This window comes from Pristiophorus japonicus, chromosome 1 (assembly GCF_044704955.1).
Source record: "Pristiophorus japonicus isolate sPriJap1 chromosome 1, sPriJap1.hap1, whole genome shotgun sequence".
NCBI classification, from domain to species: Eukaryota; Metazoa; Chordata; class Chondrichthyes; family Pristiophoridae; genus Pristiophorus; species Pristiophorus japonicus.
This window is the reverse complement of record NC_091977.1, coordinates 70,155,714-70,169,938: the sequence shown is the minus strand read 5'-3', so window position 1 is coordinate 70,169,938 and position 14,225 is coordinate 70,155,714. Positions and strand designations below refer to the sequence as shown.

General features: G+C 41.8%; 1 protein-coding gene across 3 annotated transcripts in view; it reads left to right on the top strand.

Annotated features, from left to right (window-relative positions):
• The window catches only part of slc24a2 (solute carrier family 24 member 2), a 299,828-nt gene that overhangs the window by 244,448 nt on the left and 41,155 nt on the right, over positions 1 to 14,225 (top strand). For all 3 annotated transcript variants that reach the window (XM_070856791.1, XM_070856790.1, XM_070856809.1), the window contains one exon: positions 3,098 to 3,219. In XM_070856791.1, the coding sequence (XP_070712892.1) occupies positions 3,098 to 3,219 (122 nt within the window). The remainder of the gene's footprint in view (positions 1 to 3,097; positions 3,220 to 14,225) is intronic.

Sequence of the window (14,225 nt, the reverse complement as noted above, 5' to 3'; positions counted from 1 at the left end):
TTCCATTTCTTTTTCTCTTTCTGTACTTGATTTGACTGTAATTCACCCTCCTCCATCACTCCTGTTTCTTTCTCAATCCTTAAATCCCATTGTTTAAGGAGATGCACAGTTGGTCACGTCATTCACTGAGGTCCCAGATGCCCCATTGGCCTCACTGCACCGTTATGAGCTCGCACTTGTAACAACGCAAAAATATTTTGAACTGAATGGTGCAGGAAAAATCTAACTAATGAGGTATTCCCTTAGATGTCTTGCTCTAGCAAGATTCAGCCCCTTATCTCTGGGTCCACCCAAGTTATATTTCTGCTCTAGAGAGAACAGGCAGGCAGGCATTCTGCTCCCAGACCTTTGCCAGTTTCTGCTTTGGCCAGCGCCAAGTCAGGGATGAGGCACTGCACAGATGGCACATCCCTTTCTGACTTTGCTTTCTTCCCCACTCTCCTGATCTCGCCTTCATCTTCACACTACAAGATGTTCAAGTATTTCTGTTCCACTAGCAAAATCCATTCTGAAATTTTCTGATCCACTGTCCAGGGAAGTGGGATGGGGTGGAATTCATGAATCTCTATAATATGTCCCTATCTACCATAGCTCAGATCAACAAATGAGTGGAGTGGCAGATCAAATCTGCTTTAGATGCTCCAATACTTAGTGCTACTATGCTACCCCAAGAAGTAACTTTTTTTTAAATACATTTCAATCTCCTAAGTAACATTGTTCTCTGAAATTCTCAAATGTATGCCGGTGTCAGTAATTTAATGATCACACTGCAATCATGCCAGAGGGGGATAATAGCCATAAGCATGTTTACTATAGATATAAATTGGACCTGCAGCAGCAGAAGCTCAGTGTTGCATATCACCATAGTTTGTACCTTCTGTTCATTACACGTAGGTCTCAGCAATACACAACACACCACAATCCAAAAGTACTGTAAAACTATGCCATGTTAGATACTGTGCAACTTATGTAATTGTCCACTGAATTATGCTTGATTATAGTTACTACCTAATAGTGGATTACTGGAATTAAATTAATTTGCATTTCATTCAGCATCAAAGTAAGGACACTTTAATTGAATTGAATAATGTAAAATGTGAGGGTGATTAATGAGAAATTGAAGCAATCTAATGCCCATTTTCTAAGTTAACACAATGGGTGAAAACTCAGTTTGTATGTCAATACTTGGAATAAATATCATTCATATTTATTATCTTCCAGCCGTGTTAATCATTGGGCAAATAAAGCTGCAATTATTTAACGGCCCCAAAAAAAAGTAGGCGGTAATCACATTTTATGTTGAAGATGAATTGGCTTCTTTCAAATGAATTCCTCTTTTAAAAAAAAATTTTTTTTTTTACAGATATGTAGTTTATTTGGGAAAATTTTTGAAATGATTTAAACAAAGGAGGAGGACTGTTGACTGTTCTCATTCGTAGCACATTAAAATAAATTGGGAATGTTCAGTACGTTACCAAATTGCTGCTTCAGCTCAGTGTATTAGTTCAGTTTCAACACTTGCTTTTTTATTGTACATTCGTTTTCTTTCAAAAGTAACTTTCAAAAGGGAATTGGATATGTACCTGAAAGGGAAACATGTGCAGGGCTATGGGGAAAGAGCGGGAGTGGGGGTGGATCTAAATAGCTCATCCAAAAACCAGTATCGGCACGATGGCTTGTGCTGTAAGAATCTATTTCTATTCTATGATTTTAAATTAGGTAAAAGTCACAGCTATATTTTATAACCATTATATTAAAAGCAAGCTAGTCAGCAGTGGGTTGTTTTTATGGAACAAAAATCACTTCTTTAATCTTAGAAATCTACAACTATATTCAGATACTAAAATCAATTTAGTATTTAAATTTCAATGTATCCTGTGACCAGGTGGTGCAACCTGTTGTTTTGTGGTACACACCCTAGGGTGATGGGGCACAGATTTGCCAGCTTGACTGAGCCCTGAGTGTGGGGTGCCAACTGGATGTCAGGCAATTTACCCTTGAGGATAAAAGGAAGTCAGCCCATGAGTCCCAATGCATATTCTAATCCATCAAATAGAAAGCCCTTGCATAGGATGAAACCTATCATCTCCTTCTCAGCTTTCCTTCTCTTCTGGCTTGACATTAGCTATTTTCCTCGTTAAACACCGAGTCATTTGTCTTATTTGTGAGGAGCATTATACAAATCCAGGTGTTGAGGTCCTAGGATCAACCACCTGCTTGGTCTATTGACCAGGGAATATTGTACGTTGTGAGCAGATCTGAAGGTCATTTTGCTGAATGAGTTGGGCGGGGGGGTGGAGGAGAGGAGGAGAGGAAAAGTATAAGAGTTTTCAGAAAATTATCAATACATTGAATTTCGTTTTGTTTTACTTATTAGAATTTTTATGATTCATTTATAATAATTTTAAATTAACTTTTATTCATTAAATTTCAGTTTCATGTCACTGCTCTGTAATCCTGTATGAGGACAGGATTGGGGATGGGGAGGAGTTTTGTGAAGCAGCTGCGAAATTTGTCAGAATTAACCTATAATATCCCCAGGATAAAAAAGATATAGGATCACTGTGCAAATATGAAAGAGGGATGGATTTATCAATGGATATATTTCTTTGGGCTAATTTGATGACATTTACATCCCTGTAAAATGGGTGGCTGGCAGTTGAAAATGAGGAGGAGGGATGCACCTCAGTCAGCCATTGACAGACCTATAAATGGACATGAAACTTGCCACATGTTTGGGGAAGGAGGCTGCTTAATTATACAAACCATTGAAGTTGATGATTGAAACAAAATGATTCCTGGCCAGCTATCCATCTAGCATAAATACAGCATGAAAGTTGGATTATGCGAAATTAAAAGCACTTGATTGCTTTAACCAGTTTTTTTTTAATATTACAAATTATTTATGGTATTAGAAAGTTGTAAGTATTTTAGTTCATAGTTTGCATTAATGCATTCTTTATCAGAAAACAAAATATAATTTTTTGAGAAATTAAATATTTTTTTAAACTTCTTGAGGTTTTACAGTTTGCTTTCCATGGCTGGAGCTTGCCAATAACATTTTCTAATGTGTTATATGTTCCTTACTTTATCCAAGCAGATAAAGTAGAGCTGCCAAATACAGCCAATGTAGAGGTTGAAGTGACGCCTCCAAAGGATCCTCCTACAACAGTGCAGAACGGAAGCCTGCCCAATGGAGCAGAGGTTGCAGTGGGACAGGTATGTGTTATGTGCAGAAATATTTGGGGTTGCTGGGAAGGCGGAAGTTGTGCGAGTCCATCCACCAGCACAAAGCTACGTTGAGATTTGAACAAATTTAACTTCAGACAGCTTGATCCCAGATTTATGTTTGAATTGCTATCTTTGCTGGGGCTTTTTTCAAGAAATAACACTTTCAGTGACAATTTAAGGACGTTTTTAAAAAACTTGCCAGTAATTAGCAAGCAAAAGCATGCTTGGAAATAATTTTACAACCACAACCTTGAGACATAATATATGACTAGAACTGACCATTAACTGGGTTAATCTATCTCATCGTCATAGGCAGTCCCTCGGAATCAAGGAAGACTTGCTTCCACTCCTGAAGTGAGTTCTTTGGTGGCTGAACAGTCCAATACGAGAGCCACAGACTCTGTCACAGGTGGGACAGATAGTCGTTGAGGGAAGGCGTGGGTGGGACAGGTTTGCCGCACGCTCTTTCCGCTACCTGCGCTTGATTTCTGCATGCTCTCGGCGTTGAGACTCGAGGTGCTCAGCGCCCTCTTGGATACACTTCCTCCACTTAGGGCAATCTTGGGCCAGGGACTCCCAGGTGTCAGTGGGGATATCGCACTTTATCAGGGAGGCTTTGAGGGTGTCCTTGTAGCATTTCCGCTGCCCACCTGTGGCTCGTTTGCCATGAAGGAGCTCCGAGTAGAGCACTTGCTTTGGGAGTCTCGTGTCTGGCATGCAGACTATGTGGCCTGCCCAGCGGAGCTGATCGAGTGTGATCAGTGCTTCAATGCTGGGGATGTTAGCCTGAATGAGGACGCTGATGTTGGTGCACCTGTCCTCCCAGGGGATTTGTCGGATCTTGCAGAGACATAGTTGGTGACATTTCTCCAGCAGCTTGAGGTGTCTACTGTACATGGTCCATGTCTTTGAGCCATACAGGAGGGCAGGTATTACTACAGTCCTGAAGACCATGAGCTTGGTGGCAGTTTTGAGGGCCTGGTCTTCAAACACTTTAATGCACAAATACGGCAATTTGATTTTATACATCTATTTGTTTTTGGTACAAGTATGCTGCAGTTGTTCGCTGGTTATTACAATACATTTCCCAGAATGACATCTCTTGGTTATGCCCAGCAGATTATATTTTATAATAATAGAAAAAAAAATCTATCAAGTCCAACATTATACTTTGCTGGTAATGTGAAACTGATATGAAATAGTCATCATATTGGATAGACTACATGCCCGGCTCCCTATTATCAGGATAAAGATCTGGAATTAGAAAAAAATAGGCATTTAATCCATACTTTACAGATGTGGCAAAGTCTATATTGATAAGACCCCCCAACCCCCACAGGTGCAACTTCCTGAATATAGACGTGATTTTAAAAATAAGGCTCTTGCAACCGAACCAATTAAGGACAGTCATAAACCACACTTCAGTGAAACAGATTAATTGAATTGTAGCATAGACTGTTGAAATCTGGTATAAAGACAACTTAATTATTAATTCCAAAGGTGGCCTTATCATTTGTGTCATCTTGCTGCTTGTCATTGGGGTTGCCTAGACAACTGATTAAGAGTTTTGTTAAATTGCAATCTATTATAGCCTTATCGTTAACTGTTATTTAATAGATTACCTCAGTAGTTTTTGTCATTACAGAAGATGCTATTTGGAAAAATGATGAAGCATCAAGTCTTTACCCAGTTTTAACTATTTTTCCTTTTTTATTTCCCTTTTTCAAAATGATTCTATTACCAGCAACACTTTTTTGATGTCCCTTGAATAGTAAATCCAGTTAAGTGCAGTCACTGTTGTTGGCAGGCAATTTTCATTTAGCAAGACCTCATATTGCATATCCTAGCGTGGTCCCAAAATATATTTATATTTTATAATTCAGATCAGACATGTGTTTTTTTAATTCATTCTTGGGATATGAGCGTCTCTAGCAATGTCAGGGAGTACCAGGATGTTGACCCAGCGACGATGACGGTACGGTGATATATATATCCAAGTCGGGATGGTGCGTAACTTGGAGGGGAACTTGGATGTGATGATGCTCCCATGCATCTGCTGCCCTTCAAAGTGGTAGAAGTTGGGGGTTTGGGAGGTGCTGTCAAAAAAGCCTTGGTGAGTTGCTGCAGTGCATCCTGTAGATAGTACACACTGCAACTATGGTGGAGTGCATGTTTAAGGTGGTGGATGGAGTGCCCTAAAGTGGGCTGCTTAAATCTTGGATGGCATTGAGCGCCTTGAGTGTTGCAGCTGCATTCATTCAGGCAAGTGGAGAATATTCCATCACACTCCTACTTATGCCTTTATAAATGACGGAAAGACTTGGGGAGTCAGGTGATCCACTGTCCTCAGAGTACCCAGTCTCTGATCTGTTCTGGTAGCTGCTGCATTTATGTGGCTGATCCAGTTGAATTTCTGGTCAATGGTGAACATGGGGGATTTGTCGATGGTAATGCTATTGAATGTCAAGGGGAGGTGGTTAAATTCTCTCTTGTTGGAGATGGTCATTGCCTGGCACTATTTACTTGCCATTTATCAGCCCAAGCCTGGATGTTGTCCAGGTCTTGCTGCATGCGGGCATGAACTGCTTCCTTATCTGAGGAATTGTGAATGGAACTGAACACTGTCATCAACAAACATTCCCACTTCTGACCTTATGATGGCGGGGAAGATCATTGATGAAGCTGCTGAAGATTGAGCCGAGCAGGTTGGCTGAGGAATTCCTGCAGCAATGTCCTGGGGCTGAGATGATTGGCATCCAACAACCACAACCATCTTCCTTTATGCTAGGTATGACTCCAACCAGTGGAGAGTTGTCCCCCTGATTCCCATTGACTTCAGTTTTACTAGAGTTCTTTGATGCCACACTCCGTCAAATGCTGCCTTGATGTCAAGGGCAGTCACTCTTACCTCATCTGGAATTCAGCTCTTTTTTACATATTTGAGGTTTGGAGCCGAGAAGTCCTGAAGGAACACAAACCTGAGCATCAGTGAGCAGGTTATTAGTGAGTAAATGCTGCTCGATAGCACTGTTAATGATTCCTTCCAGTAAATATAGTGAACAGTAAGGAGGAGGATAGTGATAGACATCAAGAGGACATAGACAGGCTGCGGGAATGGGCGGACATGTGGCAGAGGAAATTTAATGCAGAAAAGTGCAAAGTGATACATTTTGGTAGAAAGAACGAAGAGAGGCAATATAAACTAGAGTATAATTCTAAAGGGTGTGCATGAGCAGAAAGACCTGGGGGGGTATATGTACATATATCGTTGAAGGTGGCAGGGCAGGTTGAGAAAGCGGTTAAAAATGCATACAGGATCCTGGGCTTCATAAGTGGAGGCATAAAGTACAAAAGCAAGGAAGTTATGATGAACCTTTATAAAACACTGGTTTGGCCTCAACTGGAGTGTTGTGTCTAATTCTGGGCACCGCATTTTAGGAAGGATGTGAAAGCCTTTGAGAGGGTGCAAAAAAGATTTACAAGAATGGTTCCAGGGATGAGGGTCTTCAGTTACATGGACAGACTGGAGAAGCTGGAGTTGTTCTCATTAGAGTAGATAAGGTTGAGAGGAAATTTGATACAAGAGGTGTTCAAATTCATGAAGGGTCTGGACAGAGTAGATAAGAGAAATTGTTCCCATTGGCGGAAGGGTTGAGAACCAGAGGACACATATTTAAGGTGCTTGGCAGAAGAATCAAAGACGATATGAGGAATAATGTTTTTATGCAACGAGTGGTTAGGATCTGGAATGCACTGCATGAGAGGGTGGTGGAGGCAGATTCAATCTAGCTTTCAAAGGGGAATTGGATAAGTACCTGAAGGAAAACATTTTGTAGGGCTACGGGGAAAGGATAGGGGAGTGGGATTAGCTAAAGTGCTCTTGCAGAGAGCCTGCACGGCTTGATGGGCCAAATGGCCTCCTTCTGTGCTGTAATCATTCCATGATTCTATTCTATGATTGAGAGTAGGCTGATGGGACAGTAATTGGATGGGTTGGATTTGTCCTGCTTTTAGTGGGCCTACCAGAAAGAAGAACCTTTCATCCTATCAGTCGGGTCTGGATTCAAGCCTAGGTTCCAGAGGAAATAAAGCAATGTGCAAGCTCATTGTATCACCTAGCTCAGTGAATGCAATTTTTAATGGTAATTGATATGTAATGGAAACTTGATTTTGATTGTACTTAATTGGTTATCAGAATTTGTATATATTTATCATTTTGAATATGGCTTTTTTGTTTGTGCACTCATGATTGCACCAACCTCTTGCTTCATATTTAGGCTGCTGTCAGATACACATGACACTCTGATCTGCAGCAGTCCTGTGCAAGCCCTCAAGTTATTTTTTGAACACCCCTTCACTGTTTCTGGTGAGCCTGTGCCTTCTCCTAGTGCAGGTGCAATACTGATCGGTTAAAGATACTATTAGCTCAAAGGAAGAGGTTTATAATGTTGCTAAAATGTGCAGTAAGCCTGAGGATTGGGAGGATTTTAGAATTCAGCAAAGGAGGACCAAGAAATTGATAAATGGAAAATGGAATATGAGAGTAAACTAGCGAGAGCCATAAAAACATACTGTAAAAGCTTCCATAGGTATGCAAAAAGGAAAAGATTAGCAAAAGTAAATGTGGGTTCCCTACAGGCTGAGACAGGAGAAATTATAATAGAAATTAAATAAATACCTTGTGTCTGTCTTCACGGAAGAAGACACGACAAACCTCCCGGAAATAGTGGCGTATCAGGGGTCTAGCGAGAATGAGGTACTGAAAGAAATGAGTATTAGTAAAAAAATAGTACTTGAGAAATTAATGAGACTGAAAGCCAATAAATCCCCTGGACCTGATGGCCTATATCCTAGGATTTTGAAAGAGGTGGCTATAGAGATAGTGGATGCATTGGTTGTCATCTTCCAAAATTCCATAGATTCTAGAGTAGTTCCCGCAGATTGGAAGGTACTTTATATAATCCCGTATTTAAGAAAGGAGGGAGAGAGAAAACGGGGAACTATAGACCAATTAAGCTTATATCAGTAGTAGGGAAAATGCTAGAATCTATTATTAAGGATGTGGTAGCAGGGCACTTAGAAAAGAATACTAGGATTGGGCAGAGTCAACACGGATTTATGAAAGGGAAAACATGTTTGACAAATCTGTTAAGGTTTTTTGAGGTTGTAACTAGCAGAATAGACAAGGGGGGCAGTGGATGTTGTGTATTTGGATTTTCAGAAGACATTTGATAAGGTGCCATACAAGAGGTTATTGAACAAAATTAGGGCTCATGGGATTGGGGTAATATAATAGCATGGATTGAGGATTGCTTAACGGACAGAAAACAGAGTAGGAATAAACACGTCATTTTCGGGTTGGCAGGCTGTAACTAGTGGGGTGCCACAAGGATCGATGCTTATGCCCCAGCTATTCACAATCTATCATTGATTTGGATGAGGGGACCAAATGTAATATATCCAAGTTTGCTGCTGATACAAAGCTAGGTGGGAATGTAAGTTGTGAGAAGGATGCAGAGAGATTTGAAGGGGATATAGACAGGCTAAGTGAGTGGGCTAGAACTTGGCAAATGGAATATAATATGGAGAAATGTGAAGTTATCCACTTTGATAGAAAAAATAGAAAAGCAGAGTATTTTTTTTAAACGGTGCGAGATCGGGAAGTGTTGGTGTTCAGAGGGACCTGAATGTCCTTGTACACAAATCACTGAAAGTTAACATGCAGGTACAGCAAGCAATTAAGAAAGCAAATGGTATGTTGACCTTTATTACAAGAGGATTTAAGTATGAGAGTCAAGACATCTTACTGCAATGATATAGGTATCTGGTGAGACCGCACCTGGAGCATTATGTACAGTTTTGGTTATCTAACCTAAGGAAGGATATGCTTGCCATTGAGGGAGTGCAATGACAGTTCACCAGACTGGTTCCTGGGATGGGGGGATTGTCCAATGAGGAGAGGTTGAGCAAACTAAGCCTATATGCTCTAGAGTTTAGAAGAATGAGCGGTGATCTCATTGAAACATGCAAAATCCCTACAGGGCTTGTCAGGGTATAATCAGGGAGGATGTTTCCCCTGGCTGAGGAGTCTAGAACCAAGGGTTACAGTCTCAGAATAAGGCGTCGTCCATTTAAGACCGAGATGAGGAGAAACTTCTTCACTCAGAGCGTGGTGAATCTTTGGAATTCTTTACCCCAAAGGGCTGAAGCTCAGTCATTGAATATATTCAAGACAGAGATCGACAGATTTTTGGATATTAAGGGAATCCAGGGATGTGGGATAATGTAGGAAAGTGGAGTTGAGGTAAAAGACCAGCCAAGATCTCATTGAATGGCTGAGCAGGCTCGAGGGCCAAATGGCCTACTCCTGCTCCTAATTCTTATGTTATGTTCTATCCATCAGGGGATGCTGAGAAAATCATGCCATTTCATTCTGGGTACGGAGACCTAATATAACAGGTCGCCACTCCTGTTTCTTCATCGCTGCACATTAGCACTAACTGTTCCCCGCAATGAGAATAATCCACCCTATTGTATTTTGTCCCCATTCTTAAAACAAGGAGTTTGAAAACTCAATATTACAACTGGTTTAAAATAAATGTAATCCTTTAAGATCTCCAGCAGGAGTAATCTACTAGAACAATTCAATTTCAATCGCTATCCATTAGAATTATTAGCAGGATTTGGAAATTCTACTTTGAAACTCAACAAAATCTTGAATCATGGTGGAAATGTTTCATACAATTTTCGATGTCACTAAGTGGAATTTTTTTCATGTTCTTCATAGCCACATAATTGAACTTATAGCCTCTTCATTCATCGTGGTGGTCTCCAGTTGATTCCATTCCCTTCAATGACCTTTGATCTAGAAACATTTCTATTCAAGGTTGCAGAAGTGTTTTCACCATTTCATAGAATCATAGAAATTTACAGCACGGAAGGAGGCCATTTCGCCCGATCGTGTCCGCGACGGTTGACCGAGATCTATCTAGCCTAATCCCACTTTCCAGCTCTTGGTCCATAGCCATGTAGGTTACGACACTTTAAGTGCACGTCCAAGTATTTTTTAATGTGGTGAGGGTTTCTGCCTCTACCACCCTTTCAGGCAGTGAGTTCCAGACCACCACCAGAGGGTCTGGAAGAGGACATCCAGTGAGTGGTGATTCTCAGTGGGTTGGTGGATACTGTGTAATCCCAGTAGTCAATACAGTTGCTATTACTGTTCCATGATACTGTGGCATCATCACCTCTCTGGGTGTTCCTCGCACTAGTCAGATATGGCTCAGCCTGGCTAGTGCTTGTGGCATGGAACATTCTACTCATTGCTGCTTAATACCAGAACCTGCCTGTTCACCAACAAAAGGCACTCAAACAAGTTCAGTTTCACTGTCATGTACAAGCAGTGTTTGAAGCAATGGTCCAAAACATGATTGCCTAGAAATTGGTTCTTGCCGGCCTGCCAGGTATGATCTCTGCACTGAAACAAGTAGGACCAAAGCCCATCCGATATGGGCCTCGGGCCTTATTTACATCAGACCGGCGAGATGCGGACACCTGCTTGGTGTCCCCAGGAAGCTCGCCCGCAAAGGGCATTTGAATTTGGGGCCACTGCATCGCTGGTAGGTCAAATAGGTCTTGGGTGAAGGAAGGGGAGGGGGGGGGACAACCAAGAGAGTGGGCCAATCAGGAGAGGGGAGGTGATCAGAAAAGGAGGGGCGATCTGCAGGAGGGACGAGCAGTGGTTGGCAACTGCCCATAATTTTAATGTGAAGCTGAGAGGAGGGCAGCTGTACCTCCCCGGCTCCACATTCAGGTATGTATTTTTTAACACAACTTAACCTTTTGATGGTGGCCTGCAGCAGTCTGTTTAAGGACCGTTGGTTAGGCCGTATGTAGACCTGGTTTTCCTAAATGCAGGCGGCGCAGCACTGGCTGTCTTCTGGACAAACTAATTTCATAAATTAGGCATCGAACTGGTGTGAGGCCCTTTATTTGCATATGCAAAGTGCCTATTATCTGGGCCCTGGACACTGCTTTTGATGTTTGTACAAAAATGGCAGCCTGCGCATTTCCGGCATGGCATTTGCACGCACATGCTACCCACCATAATGGACACTTTGGTGCCTATTTCCTGTTTGTAAAACAGGCACAGCACCATCAAATTTATTTCTACCTGAGCTTTTGGGAGTCCTTTGGCTTGATCTTCAAAATTTCATTTTAATCACACATAATGATTATAAGTTGAACAATTGATTTAAAGATGCTGCCATCCCAGTGCACTGAAGTATCTTTGTGCTCTTAGTCTGTAATGGTTGTGAGTGGAGTGCCCACACCCTTGACAGGTGTGCTTGACAGCTTCAGATATAATCACAATGACCTTGTAGCATCTGCAGCTACAATGGCAAGAGGCATGCCGGGAAACCATAAACCTATTTTGTTTTTGTTTAATGAGTATTATATGTCAAAGGAATGTAAATTAGGCGGGTTCTATAAAGAGCATATGATCCACTCCATCAGTGAAGGTGAAAGTCTATCTCTTGTAGTTTTGCTATTGTTAGATCATGAGCAAATATCATCTGTGATTTTTCCACCTTTTGCACATAACCAGGTAAACACTAGCATGTTTTATTGCTTTTATGGAATTCCATTTTTTTACTAATTAAAACATTACAATAGACGGACTATATTTATATTGTGCCTTTAATATAAAAAAAATGTCCCAAGGTGCTTACTTCAATGGCTATTCACTTTCAAGATGACATTTATTCAGTTTGAGAAACAATTGAATTCGTGTTCCTTATCCAGATGCAGTTTACTATCTATGCATGTTAGCATTACAGTCATTGTAAAAGTTTTTGTTAGATAAACGTATGTAGCGAAAAGTAATGTGATGGGAAGTTTTAATTTATCTGGGTTTGTAAAGGCCGAGCAGGAGGAAGAATTTTTCTTGAACTCTAAATGTAATAAAATCATAAATACATTCTGTATAAACATATTTACGATTTCTATGCTTAAGGCACAGAGCAAATCATTCCCCAGTGGCGTACTGACAAAAATGGTCCCAAAATTTTAAAGTGGTATAAGATCCTCGTCCACTCTGGTTTTAAGCTAGTACAGAGGCAGGGAAAGGGGGGAGGAGAGGAACAAACAAAAGAGAAGTTCGGTAATCGGGTGGGAGACAGGGGAGATTAAATGACAAAAGGGTTAAGTTCACTGACTCCCACAACTACCTTAACTACACTTCTTCCCACCCTGCTTCCTATGAGGACTCTGGGCCCAATTTTCCCCAACCTCTTTTTTTCGGCGCACTTACCTTAAATGCGGCGACTTTGCGCACTGGAAACAGCGGCGAAAAAAAGTGGCCGCATCCTGCCCGCTCTGCCGAGTCTCCGGTGTCCCAGCATGGCGTAACTAGTGAAGTGGGGTGCGGAGCAACAGCCCAGCGCAGAAAGCACTGCCGGCAGCTGCACGCATGCTCAGTGAAGTCTGCGCGCATGCTCCTCGCCCTCCCAGCGTCTGCTGCGGGCTGTGAGCAGGACCCGATGCTCGCAGCCCCTATCCCTGGCCGAATGGACGCCCCGATGTTCGCCGCACCCTATCCCCGGCTGAGTGGCCTCCTGCACCGGCTGGCCGGCCCACTGACTTCCCGGGCCGAGGTAGGACTTCAGTTTTATTTTTTATTTTTTGATGGTTGTGCTTTGTTTAGTGAGGAGAGTTTTGATTGGGTGGGGGTGGGGGGGAAGAATAGAGGAGGAGGAGGAGGAGGAGGAGAGTTTTGGGTGGGGGGTGGGGGGGAGGAGGGAGAGGGGAGAAAGAGTGTTTTGATGGAGGGGGGACTTTTTTTTTTAAACTTGATTCTGGCATAAAGGTAGGACTTCTATTTTTTATTTGTTGTTGATTGATTGCTTATTACTTGGTGTGGAGGCAGGTCATCCTCGATACGAGGGACTGCCTAATACTATTACTTTTTGTGCTTTGTTTAGTGCTTTGTAAGTCTGGTACTTTAAATGTACTAACCTGTGCTGAATTCTTAATTGCCCGCAATGTTTTTCAGAGTTGGCCATATACACTGACCTAAGTTGATTTGGAGTAAGTTTTTGCTGGCCAAAGTGGCATAAATGGCTGAAACTGGCGTAAGTGTCTGGGAACGCCCCCTTTTGGAAAAAAAACTGAACTAAAAAAAATTGTACCTAACTGACTTACTCTGGAACAAATTTTGGGGGGAAAATGGCAGTTTTTAACTTACGCCAGAAAAAACAACTTACTCCAAAAAAATTGATGCAAGTCATGGCCAAAATTGGGCCCTCTATTCCATTCTCCCAGTTTCTCCATCTCTGTCACAATTGCTCTAACGATGCCACCTTCCATACCAGTGCTTCCAATATGTCTTCCTTTTCCCTCAATCGAGGACTCCGCTCCACCATCATTGACAGGGTCCGCGAACATTTCCGTCCTATTTCCCACACTCCTCCTTTCACCCTTCCCAGGACTATGTTCTGATCTTGGCCTCAACTCCACTTTCCTGCCCACTCCCCACAACCCGTAACTCCCCTGTAGTTCAAAAACCTGTCTCTCTCCACCTTAAATATATTCAATGACCCAGCCTCCACAGTTCTCTGGGGTAGAGAATTCCAAAGATTCACATTTGCCTTCATAATTACTTGCTGTAGCTACATGCTAACTTTTTGTGTTTCATGTACGAGGATGCCCAGATCCCTCTACCACAGCATTTTGTAGTCTCTCTCCATTTAAATAATAATTAGCTTTTTTATTCTTCCTACCAAAGTGGATAACCTCACATTTTCCCACATTGCTTAGCAAGCAATTTCTAACTTAGCATTATAATATGGTTATTAGCAATACTGGAAAAAACATAGATTGGGCCTTCATTGGCCAAATTAAAAATGCATTAAACAAAGTCAAAAGCCTAACTTACAAGCAACAGACAGCTCAGCCTGGCAAGGCTGAGGTCATGCTATGGGTCCCTATGTGGG